Genomic DNA, 17,754 nt, shown 5'->3' with positions numbered 1-17,754 from the left:
AAAATCCTGAGACTTGTCTGTGTGGATTCTGAATATGTGCTTTCAGATATTGTTGTGCATAGTTGGATTTCATTCACTTTCACCGCTGTATAGGACTCCAGTGAGTTTAAGACAGCAATTCCCATGATTATGTATCTATTCTACTGTGGATAAACATTTGGGAATTTCTGATTGCCGTTTGTTTCTTGAATTTATTTATTTTATTGACAGTTGATTTACAATGTAGTGTTAGTTTCTCCAAGATTGTGGTTTTTGTTTTTGCCATTACAAAAAAATGCTCTATAAACAGTGTCAGCACATCACTGAGCTTTCTAGCTTTTGTAATCTGATAGGTATTAAGTGGGATTTTGCTTTACTCTTCCTTTTTCTAATTACTACTAATGTTTCTGAAAATCTCTTCATAGTCTAGATAACTGTTAGGTTAGCTGTGATGTTTTCTTAGGGCTTCTGTTCTTTTCACATTGGTTTGTAAGTTTTTCCTATATATTTTAGATATTTGTCCTTTTCCAGTTTCAAACATAATATCTCCTGTTCCATTATCTGATTATTAACTTTATGGTATCCATTGTGAAACAGAAATCCTTAATATTGGTGTAAACAAGATGGGTCCGTTTTTAATGTTTCTGCCCTTATGGCTTTACTTTGCAGCTTTAGTTTAAGATATCCTTCTCTACCCCAGGTCAGAAAGATATTTTTACACATTTACTCCTATTAACTTTATGGTTTTAACATACCATTTAGGTTTATAATTTATCTGCTGTCCATCTTTTATGTAGTGTTAGGGATCTATTTAGTGAGCCTGTTTCTCAGGTACAAGTCATCCTTTATTGATTTGTGGCACCATTTTTATTTTGTATTTGTTTTACATATATATAGGACTTTGCTTCTGAGCTCTTTATGGTATAACTTTCAATAAACTTTTTCAATATCTTTACATGAGTTTTATTTTTCCATAAAGGTCTTATGCATCTTTGTTTTTCTCTGATGTATTTTTAAATTTTACATTTTCTGTGTACCGAAGTGCAGACATGTAATTGATTTTGTGTATCAATTTTGGATCTAGTAAACTCCCTTGTTAGTTTTAATGATTTAGTGGTAGATTCTTTTGTGATTTCTTTATAGATAATTATATAACAATTTTTATTTCTTCTGTTCCAATTCTTACATCTTAATGCTTTTATTTCCTTTTCTTGTCTTACTGAACTGGCTAGGATTTTTTTCTGCATCTTTTAAGGTGGGTCATTTATTTTATTTTTAATAGCCCTTTATAGGTGAATCCCATTGATTTTCAAATGTAAAAGCAACTCTTATTCCTGGAATAAAGTCAACTTGGTCACAATGATCTTTTCTTATATACTGATAGAGATTTGATAGGCTAATAATTAAAAATTTTGTATCCATGCTAATATACAGATATATTTAATTTTAGAATATATTAGGACATACCCTCTAGATTGTTACAAATGGCATCCAATTTCTTATGGTATAAAAATCTAATATTGGCCTTTTTAATGTATACATGCAGATTAACCCAAAGCTTGATGTAATCGATTTGCAGACCTCTACTCCCCCTGTTGTGGACATCCTTTCTTTTGATTCTACCACAGTAAGTTCCCTTTGGCATTTAAGTGGTATTTAATTGTTTGGCATAATCCATTTTCCTTAAAAAGTGTGTGGGAGAAAAAATTATAAAATTGACTAAGTAGCCTAACAGTTTAGAAAAAAACCTTATATGAAAAGTCAACTTACAATGTGTCTAAATTGCCACCAGGGGGAGCAGTACCAATTTCCAGAAAAGTTAGTTTGAGGACCTTGAAGGCAGGAGAATCCATGCTGTCTCATCTCCAGTTAAGGTAGTCCATGTGACGTTTCACGTGCTGTTAGAGCACAGATTTCCTTTTTTGCTAATTGCCTTTCAGAGGTGCTAAACTTACTTCTGTTCTCCTTAGAAGCTGTAAGAAAAGTAGTCATTTTCCTTTGTTCATCTCTCTTGATGGATAATCAAAAATTAAGGTGTATTTGCATACATACAATTTATTTATTCCATGTTTCTGAAGTCTTAAAAAATTGAGAGTTTTAGCCTTTCAATTTGAGTGTGCTTAATCTTTGCAAGGCAGATCATTTCTGCCATCAATTTTGTTAGAGCAAAACTAGTCCTGAAAAGAAATGGGAGGAATGGCGTGGTCTTTGGCAACACTACTGAAATAGTGTCAGTATAGTTAAATATTTGGGGTAAATTATTCACATGTGGCCAAAAAAAGAAAACAAGCAAGAAAAACCCTTGACATTACAATATTATAAACTTTCCAGTAGATCTCAAGAATTGTATTTATCGTAGTGTAATTCTGCAAACTGAAAGTCACTCTGTTGTGTCTGACTCTTTGCAGCCCTATGGACTATAGAGTCCCTGGAATTCTCTAGGCCAGAATACTGGAGTGGGTAGCCTTTCCCTTCTCCAGGCGATCTTCCCAACCCAGGAACCGAACCCAGGTCTCCTGCATTGCAGGCAGATTCTTTACCAGCTGAGCCACCATCACTTCATGGGAAATAGATGGGGAAACAGTGGAAACAGTGTCAGACTTTATTTTTTGGGGCTCCAAAATCACTGTGGATGCTGATTGCAGCCATGAAATTAAAAGACGCTTGCTCCTTGGAAGGAAAGTTATGACCAGCCTAGATAGCATATTAAAAAGCAGAGACATTACTTTGCCAACAAAGGTCCGTCTAGTCAAGGCTGTGGTTTTTCCCGTGGTCATGTATGGATGTGAGAGTTGGACTGTGAAGAAAGCTGAGCGCCGAAGAATGGATGCTTTTGAACTGTGGTGCTGGAGAAGACTCTCGAGAGTCCCTTGGACTGCAAGGAGATCCAACCAGTCCATTCTAAAAGAGATCAATCCTGGGTGTTCATTGGAAGGACTGATGCTAAAGCTGAAACTCCAATACTTTGGCCACCTCATGCGACGAGTTGACTCACTGGAAAAGAGTCTGATGCTAGGAGGGATTGGGGGTAGGTGGAGACGGGGACGACAGAGAATGAGACGGCTGGATGGCATCACCGACTCGATGGACATGAGTTTGAGTGAACTCTGGGAGTTGGTGATGGACAGGGAGGCCTGGCGTGCTGTGGTTCATGGGGTCGCAAAGAGTCGGACACGACTAAGTGACTGAACTGAACTGAACTGAATTCTGCAAAGAACTAGTCTATCCTGAGTCTATCCTGTGTCAGAAAGAAGTCTGCTTATTAAAGGGTCTTTTTAGGGTGAATTCCAGAAAAGACTCCCAGATAGTCATAAGAAGTTCCAGAGACAGGAAATCAGCTGGAGGGTCAGCCCAGGGGCTGGTTGTCAAAGAGAATCCCAAGAATTGTTGGTAACTTTCCAGGTAGCACTAGTGGTAAAGAACCCACCTGCCAGTGCAGGACACAGAAGAGAGGTGGGTTCAATCCCTGAGTTAGGAAGATCCCCCGGAGGAGGAAATGACAGCCCACTCCAGTACTCTTGCCTGGAGAACTCCATGGACAGAGGAGCCTGATGGGGTCTATAGGGCCACAAAGAGCGGGACACGACTGAAGTGACTTGGCATGCACGCACTAGGACCTCAAGCAGGTCTGTGGCCTTATCTCTCACAATGTTCATGTTTATAAAGTAAACCTGTGAGCATTCCTGCATTAGTAAGTTATTTATGAGATTAAAAATTAACTAGACATCAAATTCTTGCCACAGTGCTTAGCTTATAGTAGGTGCTGAAAAATTTATGTTCAATGAATTACTCAAAAGGCCCCCTACTGAAATTTATAAATTCTGATGAGTTGAGTTTTTGCCCAGTAGTGAGAGGAGCAGAAGATAGGTGGCTTTTGAGATGTGCTGCCTTCTTGTAAGGTAGTTGATAGACTAAAATTGGATATTTCTGTCCTAGAAGATACAAGCGATCATCAAAAGTCTTTGGTCTGAACTTTTGAGACTCACTCTCCTTGCCAGTACCCTTCAAACTTTGCAAAGCCTCATTACCTGAGGAATCCAGGTGTTCTCTATAGTATGCTATGGAGGTGCACATAAATGCCACCTCGCAAGTGATATCAGGCTGTCTGTCCCTCGATGGTGTTGCAGAGGCATCAAAGTCAAGTGTCTACATTATGGGACCCTAACTCAGGAATGCCAGGGCTTCCCTGGTGGCTCAGATGGGTAAAGAATCTGCCTGCGTTGCAGACCTGGGTTTGATCAGGAAGATGCCCTGGCAAAGGGAATGGCTATCCACTCCAGTATTCTTGCTTGGAGAATCCCATGGACAGAGGAGCCTGGTGGGCTACAGTCCATGGGATCACAAAAAGTCAGACACAGCTGAGCAACTGACTCAGGAATACAGAGTAGGTAGGACCTCAAGAAGACAATTATTATTATTTTTTTTCCAAATTGAAGTAGTTGATTTACGATGTTGTGTTAATTTCTGCTGTACAGCAAAGTGATTCAGTTATACACATATATACATTTTGAAAATGTTCTTTTCCATCATGGTTTATCACAGGGAATACTGTTTCTTTGTGACACAGAAACCTGTGTATTTATCTTGTTATTTTATCCACCCTATACACAATAGTTTGCATCTGCTAACCCCAGCCTCCCAATTCATCTCCCTACCTTGGCCATCACAAGTCTGTTCTCTATAGGCAAAATAATTTGTATAATAAACATGTAGCGGTGTTTGCAATTGTATTACAAAATAGTATAATAAGACTGAAGAGTACACTTATTATCTGCATAAGGGATAATGTTAGATTGAATCATATGATGTTGCCATTTGTAGGAAAAAGCAATCTAATATCTGTGATTTCCCATGGTTCAGCCCAACATACAAGTCTTAAAAGGAAGATTCCACTGTTACTTTGAGTTGTGTGCTTGATGCTAAAAATAAAATAAACAAGAAAACAGAAAAAAAAAAAACTCACTTGTTATGAATTGGGTTGGAATTAGGCTAATGAGATCCTACCTATAATCTGGAAGATAGCTGTTTGTCTCCCAGCAAGACATAAAGAATCCTGATTTTACTTTTCTTACTAACACATTTTCGGAAGACACAGATGCTCATGAAGCATTTAGATTTTTATACAGAGTATCTTTAAAGAGCTTTCCGTTAAATTTTCAGTGTATCTTTCTTTTAGCTTATTGATAGCCAGAAAACTAAAGTGAAATCATTGTTTGCCTTTCCATTAATTTCATGGTATGTGTTAGTCACTCAGTTGTATCCAACTCTTTGCGATCCCATGAACTCTATACAATCCCATGCACTGTAGCCCACCAGGCTCTTCTGTCCATGTAATTCTCCAGGCAAGAATACTGGAGTGGGTTGCCATTCCCTTCTCCAGGGGATCTTCCCAATCCAGGGATTGAACTCAGGTCTTCTACATTGCAGGCGGATTCTTTACCAATCTGAGTTACCAGGGAAGCCTGCTAATTTCGTGGTATTTCTTAATCTGTCATCTCCTCTACATATTGGCTGCTTTTCTTTTGCTTCTGCACAAGTCAAGCATAATTGTAAAGGATATTTGTTTCTATTTTGGCATAAAGCACTAGTGTGGTGTGAACTTTGCATGTGATTATAATTTAAAAACCCAGAGAAATGCTGGAAGCCAAAAAAAAAAAAAAAAAGCAGTATTTAAAGGTGCTTTTTGTTTTTGTTATTGTGGTTACTATTTATTTTGAGGATTTGTTTGGTTTTTGCAGACTGGAAGAACATTTCTTTAGAAATTCATTTTCATCAAGATGAGATATAAAAAGATTACTCTTTAAAACTTAATTTGTGAAATTTATTAATAGGATAAAAGCATGATATGATATAAGAAAGAGTTGGCTTCTGTTCCTGTTTTGACTTGATTTAATATTACGTTCAGGCAGATTTCAAGATCTTAGTGTATTGATATCTGTGCTCTGATGCCTTCTTACAACAGAGAAGAAATTATGGGATACAGTGTAACAGCTGGTATCTTTGTGGCTTGCACTTGTGTCTCTAATGCCAGGCAGGAAATCTGATACAGAATTTCAGGATCAAAATAAGCTGTTCCCAATCTGCATTTTTAAAGCTTTGTTGATAAAAAAAAAAAGTGTTTCTGTAAAGGCTGTCACATAGACACAGTTTAAAAATGATCTCAAACTTCTGAATCTTATTCTAATTATATTGTCACTTGTTAAATACTGATCTTCTGAAGATCATTTAGCTCAAGATTCTCATTGCGTATTTTAATGTTTTCGTTTATTCTTTTAGAAATAGACCAAGATTTTGTCATCAAAATTGTACAGAGCCATTTAACATTAGATTGACGTGGTGTGGCTACATCCTGAGCCCCTGTCCTCACTAGGCGAGCAAGTCAGGAATTTCTGTTGCTGTTCAGTCACTCAGTTATGTCCAACTCTGTGACCCCTTGGACTGCAGCACACCAGGCTTCCCTGTCCTTCACCATCTCCTGCAGTTTGCTCAAACTTATGTCCACTGAGTTGGTGATGCCACCCATCCCTCTCATCCTCTGTCACCCCCTTCTCTTGCCTTCAGTCTTTCCCAGCTTCAGGGTCTTTTCCAATGAGTCAGCTCTTCGCATCACGTGGCCAAAGTATTGGAGCTTCAACATCAGTCCTTGCAATGAATATTCAGAGTTGATTTCCTTTAAGATTGATTGGTTTGATCTCCTTGCTGTCCAAGGGACTCTCAAGAGTCTTTTCCAGCACCACAGTTTGAAAGCACCAGTTCTTCGGTGCTCAGCCTTCTTTATGGTCCAGCTGTCACATCTGTACATGACTACTAGGAAAAACCATAGGTTTGACTATGTGGACCTTTGTGCCAAAGTGATTTCTCGCTTAAAAAAAAAACCAAAACACGGAAACTACATTTTTATTTTATTTATTTGACTGTGCAATGCAACATATGGGATCCTAGTTCCCTAACCAGGGATTGAACTCACACCCCCTGCATTGGAAACTCAGAGTCCCAGCTACTGTCCTGCCAGGGAAGCCCAGTGTCTCTGGTTTTTAATATGCTGTTTAGGTTTGTCATAGCTTTTCTTTCAGGGAGCAACTGTCTATATAAAGTGGCATGTCTTAAAAATTTACTTAAAGTACTAAGATTACTAAAATTGTTATTTTTAGATAAACTATTTTCCTAGGTTTTGATGTATTCTATTATTATTTTTCCAACAAATGACCACAATGGAATTGTTGATCTTGCTCATGTTCCATTGATTGACCATCAAAACAATGGACTCTTCTCCGAGAACTGCATTTCTCGTTTTCACTCTGGAAACTGTATAGAGTATGAATGTACTATATATGCCTTTCTTTAGAATTAGGGACAGTTTCTAGGTTAAATTTACTTAAGTAACTGAGAATCGACAATTGCATTACAAGAGAAAAATCAAAGTCTACAGTCCCTTTTTTTGCTCCATCAGTCCACACTACATGGAGGCATCCCATGATATCCTGAAGACAGGATGTCAGGGTGTCTGCCTGACCTCAAGAAACTTATAACCTAGGTAGAGAAAAAACACAGTATAAGTGTCAGTTTCAAAATACTAGATGCCAAGAGTGCATGCTAAGTTGCTTTAGTTGTGTCCAACTCTTATGACCTATGGATTATAGCCCACTAGGCTCCTCTGTCCTTGGTGTTCTTCAGGCAAGTATACTGGATTGGGTTGCCATGCTCTCCTCCAGAGGATTTTCCGACCCAGGGATTGAACCCGCGTCTCTTACATCTCCTACATTGTCAGGCAGGTTCTTTACCACTAGTGCCACCTGGGAAGTCCAGATGCCAAGGGTATATGATTGTCAAATGAAAGATTATTAACGGAAGGATTCAGAAAAAGGTCATGAATGGGCTAGAGGAAATAAGACATCTCTTAAAGAAAAAAAAAACCTTTGACCAGCTCTTGACCTGACTGGAGATGGGTGGAATTTTGATAGGGACATTCCAGGTGGGGAAAGCAAGATATAAGTAGATGCCTCAGAAGTGACTGAAAATGTGATACGTACCATAGTGAGGCAAGTGCATCCGCCTCATCTGGGGTCTCTGACGTAGCCTAATTCATGGGCTAGCAGATGTGGTTGAATGCCAAGAGCATACCTTCCCGCACACAGTTTTAGCTCCCAGTCCATACTTCATGTGCCTGTACCAGGGAAGCCTACGTTATATTCTAGAGGGGGAGACAAGCAATTCACAGATCTCAAAAATAGACCATGTAGTACAGTAGACAGAAACAGTGCAAAGGTGTAGATAGGACTGAACTCAGGGAGGAAGAGAGGTGCATTCAGAGAGTGTGGTCAGGATTGGAGTCACGTGAAAGGCAGTGTTTGTGGAAGGAACTGAAGGAATGAAGTGAACCAGTCAGATGAATGTGTGGGGAGGCACTCGGGGCCAGTGCGAGCAGTGATAGAAGGCCAGGCTGAGAGTAAGGAGGATGCACCCCCGGGGGGTGGGGTTCCTTCAGAGAAAGAGGCGCGATCTGATAAGCGTTGTAATGGGTTCACTCTGGCCACGGTGTTGAGAATCAGCTGGCGAAGGTGGTGGTGGTGTTTAGTAGCTCAGTCGGGTCCGACTCTTTGCGACCCCATGGATTGCAGCACACCAGGCTTCCCTGTCCTTCCCTGTCTCCTGGAGTTTGCGTAAACTCATGTCCATTCAGTTGGTGATGCCATCCAACCATCTCATCCTCTATCGCCCCCTTCTCCTCTTTGCCCTCAATCTTTCCCAGCATTAGGGTCTTTTTCAGTGAGTCAGCTCTTCACATCAGGTGGCCAAAGTACTGGGAAAAGGAAGTGGAGGAGAGCAAAGAGACCAGTTTGGAAGCTAATGAAATCATCAGACAGGAGGCAGTAGTTGCTTGATCCAGGGTGCAGAGGAGGTGCTTTTAAGTGATCTGATTCTGAATGTATTGATATTTTGAAGGCAGAGCCAAGAGGATTTCCTGACAGATTGGATGTCAGCTGTGGGATTCCCTATCTCCTGTCTCCAGGGATAGTAAGGTGCAGCCCTGAGTAATCTCCGGGTGGCCGAGATTATCTCCCGGTTCAGCATCATTTTACCAGAGGAGTTGCTGAGAGAAAAAAGACCTTTGATTTTACTATCTTCTTTTCTGGGATCAAGAAAGTGGTCAGCTGAATCAAAGCAAGAGATACTGTACTGTTTCTTTGACTTGGAGAAGGACAATGGTGAAACATTCTCTTCCTTCCAAGATGTCCTTTAGATTTGCATTTTTTAGCAGAGTTCACTGATTTCCCCTTCTGGAAAGATGGTCACATCAGCCTATTTTTAGGAAGAAAAAAGTTAATCCAGTTTCATGGAGGTTGTCATATGGCACATGCTATCTGAAAAATACTGATGTATTGATAAAATGAGAGGACAGACAAGAGTAAACTGGCCAATGCAGAGAGGATATCTCCATGGATGTTGTGGCAACAGTTCATCCTGGTTACTAGACAACATTGCATAACTAGTTCAGAGTTATGCCAGTTCCTAACTGCTTATGTAAGCAAACATTTGGAAAGACTTATTTGAAAGAATAGTGTATGCAAACCTAAAAGTCTCAAAACTAAAATTTGTAATTTGGAAAGTGTAAATTGGTAATATGCAATGTTTTGTCCCCAGATACCCCATTTACCTTTCCAGGAAAACCATTAAAAATCATGTTGCACAAAGCTTCTGCTTACACTGCTTTTTTGTATGATAACATTCCTGGATTATCATATAAACACCTTCTAAAGTTAGGGGTAGGTGAAGTTCTTTTTTAAGTGTTTAAACTTTGCAATAGTTTATAAGGTAGCATTTGACTTGTTTAGTGCATATGATTTCCAAAACTAGATATGTTTGTATTTTTGTTGTTGGTACTTACTAAACTTTAGGAAAAGGCATTTTTATAGGATCTTTAGGCATTGGTTCAGTGTTCTTTCCTGGAGAATCCCAGGGACGGCGGAGCCAGGTGGGCTGCCATCTATGGGGTCGCACAGAGTCGGACACAACTGAAGTGACTTAGCAACAGCAGCAGCAGTGGCCCTCAATATTTTTCTCCTGCCCCCAATCTTAAGTGTTTGAAAGAAAATGAACATAGGCATTTGTAAAACCCAGCTCTGGATTTGACACAGAAGTGCTTTCCACAATTTAGCCTCATGTATTAAGACATTTAGTTTTAATTTCAAATGATAGTGAATATGTCAAGTGAGATACAGTAATACTTTTTTTTTTAATTCAATGTCTCAAAAAGTTGTGTAACTTAGATATTAGGAGTAAAAGTTGAATTCTTATCAGATTGAAAAATAATTTTAAAACCTCACTCTTTGAAACTGAAAGAGAGAAATTGTCAAAGCATTAAAAATGAAATAAGTCACACATGATAACTAACAGAAGTAAATAAGAAAAAATACAGTTCCATAAATCTCATACCCTTTAGAATATAAAACTTTTTTTTTCCAGATACAAGATATTTTAGAGAAAACATTAGAGAGAATGAGACTATTTTCAAATTAGTTTCATCCTTGCTTGAGTACATCATGACCCATATGTTATAAGAACTACCAACAGCTGTAAATGAGATAACTGACCTTTAAAAAAAAGTGTGTTTTGGGATTATGGAAAAAAGCAACCAGCTAAAACTTTTTAGTCTGTTAAAGGAACGTGGCTTTTCTAAAAAGCTGATTTACTAAGTACCATTGTAAAGGGAGATTAATAGTGTGGGTCAGAGGCTTTCTTTTTTTTCTCCAAATAAAATATACTTTTTGATAAAAATCATAATTTGACTTAGCTGTCGTTAAGGATTTACTAATTTGAGCTTCACTGCCTTCAAGTTTCAAGGTCACAGAGAAAGAAAGCTTACATTGTGTTTCCTTTTACCAAAAATTTTATACTAATTAAAATTTTAGGCTTAGTCCTAGTTAAAAATTTGTGCAATAAAACTGGTGTTTATAACCTGTTGACAAAAGTGGTTTAGGACTTAAACTTTTCTATATGAAATGGAGAGACAGAGAATTTACAGATTTTATAAAATATGCTTTTTGGGAGCCCAACAGAGTAAATACCTTTTTGAATTTCCTTTAGAAAATGAGCACATTGCTGGGAACTGGAGGTATCGTTTCTGCCTTCCAACTTCCTGAGCTCCTGTGTTTCTAAACTGCGGCACTCCTCGGGGCTGTCCCAGGCCTGGGAATCTAAGCCGCATCCCCAGTTCCCACAGCTGAGACCGAGGCATGCTGAAAATGCCCGACAGCCTCAGCCCACACATCCAGTAACAACTGGTTCCTTCCTCTTCCTGTGGAAGGGCAACATCCTCTGAGAGGAGAAGAAACGCACCCTGAGGAATGCAGGAACAGCAGTGAGCTTTTCACACAGGAAATGACTGCCAAGTGCTTCTCTCCTGCGCGGCCAGCCCTTAACCAGCTTCCTGCTGACCCAGAGGAAGGTTTGCTCTGGAGCTAAATGCCAGTCGTGGGTCTGTTAGAGTTGTGTGGAAAATAGTAAGCTTCACTCTCAGCTGTTCCATATATGACACCCATCTGGTTTTGAGTTATTCGGTGCTGCTTATTCAGTGAAGCTAGTTGCCTTTGCTCCTTTCTTTGTTTAGCCACCTGACAGCTAATTATTTGGTGGAGGTGGTCCACAAGTCTGCTGAAATCAGTTTTTCTGTCAGGTTCTTTGTGCTTTATGACATCAGGTGATGTAAACTATTAATATATTAGGACTTAAGAGAGATTAAAATTCTCATGGCCTGAGTGAACTGGCAGCTGATGCTCACTGCTGGTTCTTGCCTAGTTCTGTATGCGTCTTTCCGGCTCCTTGCTTTTCTTTTCTGAGACAGTCAGGTATCAGTAGAAGATACCATTCTCTGTGCACTGTCATACGTCCTCGAGCATACAGAAAACTGCTGCGAACCAACCAACCCATCAGCCCCTATAATTTAAAAATTACGACTGACTTGAAATGACTTGTACAACTAGGAATGTTCTGGTATAATTTGACTTCATTTTTTTTCCTCTAATTCCTACAGTATTTTCTTTTTCCTTTAGTTGAAATAATAATGGTCACTATAAAGCCCAACTTTAATGTCATCTGTGCTTTTTAAACTGCTTTCCAGATAGATCACTACAGAATTTTGGTGGGTTTCAGCATTTAAGGTGGCAAAATTCTTTTAACTTTTCATGTATTTGTTTGGATTGTTTTACTGAAGCACATAAGAGTTACTTGTTTGTTTTAAGTTGGAGGAGAGATGCAGAAGGAATGCCAGGCATTTCCTCTTCCTTTCAGAATGTCCTTTTAATGAACATTCCTCTTCCCTCCTATGAACAAACCATCTCAGCTCAGCAAGGGTCCTCTGAGTGTCTTAACTTTATAACAAACCAGCTTCTTTCCTTTGTTTCTTCAGCCCCAAGTGGGGCTTGCTTCATGCATTTACTATTTCTTCTCACCTCTGTGCTCCCTTTTAGCCTTCTCAGACTTCCAAACCTGTCTAACTGGGTTCCCTATATTAAATTCTCTCTGTTAAAATAACTGTTGTGGTTTCTGTTTTCCTGCTGGGTTCTGAATGATCATACTAAAGATACTAACTAAATAATAAGATGTACAGAAAAAAACTTAAAGGGTATTTATGTCAGCGTTACTTAAAACAACAGCAACAAAAAATGGACACAAATCAAACAAATATCCTTTAAGAGACTCTTAGTTAAATAAAAGCATATTATGTCAAATGAGAGAATATTATATATCCATACCATGTTTAGCAACAACTAAATGCGTGTGTATGACTCTGGACTTGATTCTGGGATGATGGAAAAAATTACTGTATAGAACATCATTATGACAGTTGACAAAAATTGAGTCTGGGCTTTCCCTCCTTGGCAGGACTTTGTAGTTATTTTTCTTTTACTTCAGGTACCTTCAGAGGTCCTCAACCTCACCCTGTAACTTATTTTAATTTTTTCATTTTGTTTGTTCTTTTTTTTTTTTTTTTTTAAAAAACAGAGTTTTCTCTGTGGCAAGACTTGTGTGTGCATAATGTTTCTTTGATGTTACTGTTATTCTTCCTGGTGCATGCAGATACAATTTCCTGTGTGAAATAGGAGATAATGTCAGTGTCCATCAGATTTGGTTACAGTGTGAATTTTATAAAGTGAATATCATTTTCCATTGACTTTTTTTTTTTTAAACTGCATTATGTTTTCTTGGTAAATATTCTGTTCATTGGGCTGGAAATCTTATGACAAGGCTCAAACGCTTGCTCAAACCCATAATATTTGGGGTTTCTTTCTAGTGATTTGAGGCACTTGTACAGCTGTGCACCCATCTGTAGCACCCAGACTGTCTTCTCCAACCTTCCTTTCGCTCTTGCTGCTGCTGTTGCTCAGATCAGAACTACGCACAGTTGCAGGGGTCCAGCCCCACCGCGCTCATGGCTCCTTAGGCTCAGTTCCCACCTGTCTTTGGGAATACTGTCCTGTTAGTGTTACACCTTGTCCCTAGGTGAGATGTGAAAGCAGCTTATAATTCACTTGGAAATTTCTTGTTTGACACTACAGGTTCAGTACAGTGAATCTGTGCCCTGTTTTCCTATTCTTTAAGGTTGATATTATGTGAAATAAATTCATGTTAAATGACATCTAGCATTAGACAAACTACCAGAGTAAATGTTATTCTAAACTCAGAAAAATACATTTTAGGGATAATAAGCGTTTAATGAGATTTCAGGATGAAAAATAATTACTCATTTTAAGCATTCTTTTAAGATAAAGCGAAGACAGTTGTGTGCTTTGGAAAATCAGTTGAAACTTAGAAGAATTTGACTAAGAAATTCAGTCTTCCAGATTTGTACTTTTAGAAAATTCTGTGTACTCTCTATAAAATTCAGTACACAATAAAATTACTGAAAAAAATTCAAGCTGTTAAAACTATTTAAAAACTTCGTTCTTTCTTTTTCAAGAAATAGTTTATGTATATTCTGTGATTTATAAATGCCATAAGTCTATAGCTGTTTTACATTTTGTCCACTCATCTATCAGAGGGTCATTCCTTCTTCCTACCAACTCAGGGAAAACAGCCTCTGTCTGACATACAATTAAATGACATGAAAAATTTTAAGCAAATAATATGTTTTTTAAAAATTACCATTTTAAAAATTGAGTATACTGATAGGTTCATCACACAGAATTGGAAAAAAATATCTATTTAAAGATAAATTATCTCTTCCCTGAAGTATACTTGAAACATTTTATTTAAAGAGCAACAGTCTTTCCTAAGGTATTACATGATTAATATTTTAATCAAGCATTAAGGTCTTATTATTTCTGTTACTATGTGCAATGACTATTTTTAGGTACTTATTAGTTGAGAGAATTGGAGAAGGAAATGGCAGCCCACTCCAGTGTCCTTGCCTAGAGAATCCCAGGGACAGCAGAGCCTGGTGGGCTGCTGTCTATGGGGTTGCACAGAGTCAGACACGACTGAAGTGACTTAGCAGCAGCAGCAGCAGCAGTTGAGAGAAATGACATTGCTGGGATTTATCTCAAACTATGCCTTATTTGTTTATTTTTAGTTTTACTTTGGCACTTTTTCCAGGCAGTTCCCTTGGCAACAGTGGCAACGCTTCTGGTTGTCATGTTTTATGCAGTTAAACTCTTCCATTATATTCCATCTCAAAACTTATTTCATGTAAGTGTTCTAGCTGTTGTATCCAACTATTAACCTATATAATTTTTTCTACAGTATTTTTAATCAAAATTATTTTCCTAAATATAAAAAAGATTTTTTTGAGAATCTAACAATGAATTTTGAATGGAAAAAATTCAGAATGTACTGAAAGTTTTTGTCAGTGCAAAAGAGAAAGGAGGGAGACTTGGATCTGAGCACATTAACCAGGATTTACTTTTTTTCCTCTGCTTCTTATGTACCTAGCACAAGAAAATCTGGAGCACTAGTAGACTGTGTATATGAAGGATATGGCCAACCAGCTTGTTAAGAGTAGAAAAACCAGTACATATGGAATTACTCTTCTGCCATAGCTCTGCAGACCCTAGATGAGTGAGTCTTGTCAGGAATAGAAAATCTTCCAGGCTACTAACCACTGATGAGCTGTCTTTCTGTAGGAGCTGAGCTCAGGGTGGCGAACCTTGTGGTGTGTAGCATCCTGAAGGGAATGACTCAGCCTAAGTCAGGGGCTGGCTCAGCAGACATTGTTCATTCATTTTTCAAAAAATGAACATGCCAGGAACCAGCTAGGAATAGGGGGTGGAGGGGGGAGGAGAATGGTTGTAGGCTATTATGATAAGCCAGAGCTATCATGGAAAGTTACACGATACAGTGAAAGTAGGAATTGTGCATTTGATTGAGTCGGCAGTGTAAGTGAGGTAGAATCAGAGAAAGTTTCCCTGAAAAAGTTGGAGCTGAGATATAAAGCCTTGTTATTCAAAACATGGTCCATGGTGTATTTGGGAGCATCTTAGATCTATGCAGAGTCTTGGGTTCCATCCCAGGCCTATTGAGTCAGACTCTGCACGTTACAGTGCCCAGGTGACTTATGTATACATTGAAATCTGAGAAGTGCTGGTCTAAAGCTTCAGTAAGAGTTGATGTGAGGACATTAAGGACTACAAGCGTGTTCCAGGCCGAGGGTATTGTACATGCAGAGACTTTTGGGGACCTTGGTGTGCTCTAGGGACTGAAAAGATGGCTAGAGCGAAGGGATGGGTGGGAGAATGTGGTGTCCGGGCAACCAAGAGAGGGGTGTTTCCAAGAAGATAGGAGTGTCAACATTGCCGAAAACCAAAAGAATTTTTAAAATGATGAATTTAGCAGAAGTCTTTGGTTACCTTTTGGAAAACGTTTTCAGTGGACTAATACAGGTGCAAGCCAGTATGAAGCGGGTTGAACAGTGAGTAGAGGGGGCAGGGTGAGCAAAGAGACAGCTCAGTTCAGTTGCTCAGTTGTGTCCGACTCTTTGCGACCCCATGGACTGCAGCTTGCCAGGCTTCCCTGTCCATCACCAACTCCCGGAGGTTACTCAAATTCATGTCCATTTAGTCGGTGATGCCATCCAGCCATCTCATCCTCTATTGTCCCCTTCTCCTCCCACTTTCAATCTTCCCCAGTATCAGGGTCTTTTCCAATGAGTCAGTTCTTCACATTAGGTGGCCAAAGTACTGGAGTTTCAGCTTCAGCATCCGTCCTTCCAATGAACACCCAGAACTGATCTCTTTAGCATGAACTAATTGGATCTCCTCGCTGTCCAAGGGACTCTCAAGAGTCTTCTCCAACACCACAGTTCAAAAGCATCAATTCTTTGGCACTCAGCTTTCTTTATAGTTCAGATCTCACATTCATACATGACTACTGGAAAACACATAGCCTTGACTAGACAGACCTTTGTTGGCAAAGTAATGTGTCTGCTTTTTAATAAGCTGTCTAGGTTGGTCATAACTTTTCTTCCAGGGTCTTTTAATTTCATGGCTAAAGTCACCATCTGCAGTGATTTTGGAGCCCCCAAAAATAAAGTTTGTCACTGTTTTCCATTGTTTCCCCATCTATTTCCCATGAAGTGATGGGACCAGATGCCATGATCTTAGTTTTCTGAATGTTCAGAAGACATTCAGAAGGAGACAGCTAGAATATATTAATTTTTACTCAATATATGTGTTGTGCACCTATTATATACCAAGCAATGAGAATACACAGATGAAAGACAGTCCAGTAATAGTGATAAATACCTCAGTTGCTATGGGAGTACATCAGTAGAGTGGTTAAATAAGAAGTGTGAGTGTGTGCATGTGTGTAAGTGCTAGGAAATTAGAGTGTGTGTGCTCAGTTGTGTGTGACCCTTTGCGGCCCCATGGACCGTATCTCGCCAGTTTCTGCCCATGCAATTTCCCAGGCAAGCATACCGGAATGGGCTGCCATTTCCTCCTCTGGCCGTCTTCCTGACCCAGGGGTTGAACCTGTGTCTCCTGCATTGGCAGGTCGATTCTTTACCACTGATATACCAGAGAAGCCCAGAAAATTAGGGTGGGGGACAGAAAACTTAAATCAGAGATAACTTCCTGGGATGGGTTGAAATTTGAGCTGATTCTTTAAGGATTTGCCTGCCGTTATGGAAAACACACAGTTCAGTATATGTGTGGATGAGAAGGCTTGAAAGGGGATGGCAAATTCAGGGACCCGTGAACTGCCTGCTTGGCTGCGGGAACAGTAGCTGACTCTATATAGCAAGAGATGAGTCAGGAGAGAGAAGGTGAGGGTGAATCATGGACAATCTTGAATGCTATTTGACGGTGTTTGGATTCACCCTAATAATTGTTGGCAGACCACCGAAAGATTTTAAGCAGGAGAGTGGCAAGAGCAAATTTGGGTTTTAGGACAGTTACTCTAGAGACATGATAAAGGAGAGGTTAGAGGGAGGTGAGACTGGAGGCATGAACATTAGCAGGCAAGTGCAATGCTGATCCAGATGTAGGGTGGGAGGTGTTTGATCTCCAGCAGTGACATGGAGGGGAGTAAAGAAGAGAAGACTGAGCCACGAGATCCTGAAGAGAGAGAGTTAAAATTCTGTTTACTGATTAGATGAGGGGGAGAAGGGGGAGGAGAGGGGGAGTATAGACTATCTCCCAAGTGCGAAGCTCCTAGGTAGATAATGGCACTGAAAGCCAGGGCTTGGGTGTGGAGCATCCAGGCAGAAGTCCAGATCTAAGAATCTTTAACTGAGTAAGCTGCAAAGTCCCACGGGATGATCCCTGAACTGGGTCTCCATAC

The 17,754-nt window shown here is 39.5% G+C and overlaps 1 protein-coding gene across 2 annotated transcripts in view; it reads left to right on the top strand.

Annotated features, from left to right (window-relative positions):
* The window catches only part of POC1B (POC1 centriolar protein B), a 110,657-nt gene that overhangs the window by 73,606 nt on the left and 19,297 nt on the right, over positions 1–17,754 (top strand). Inside the window, exon 10 of one of the 2 annotated variants that reach the window (XM_055396735.2) lies at positions 1,526–1,606. The exons of the other annotated variant lie outside the window; for it this stretch is intronic. Coding sequence (XP_055252710.2) covers positions 1,526–1,606 — 81 coding nt within the window. The remainder of the gene's footprint in view (positions 1–1,525; positions 1,607–17,754) is intronic. 2 annotated transcript variants of the gene reach the window in all.

Source organism: Moschus berezovskii, chromosome 6 (genome assembly GCF_049115385.1).
Source record: "Moschus berezovskii isolate FMDL1 chromosome 6, NW_MosBer_1.0, whole genome shotgun sequence".
Taxonomy (NCBI): Eukaryota; Metazoa; Chordata; class Mammalia; order Artiodactyla; family Moschidae; genus Moschus; species Moschus berezovskii.
This window is presented reverse-complemented; position numbering and strand designations above follow the sequence as displayed.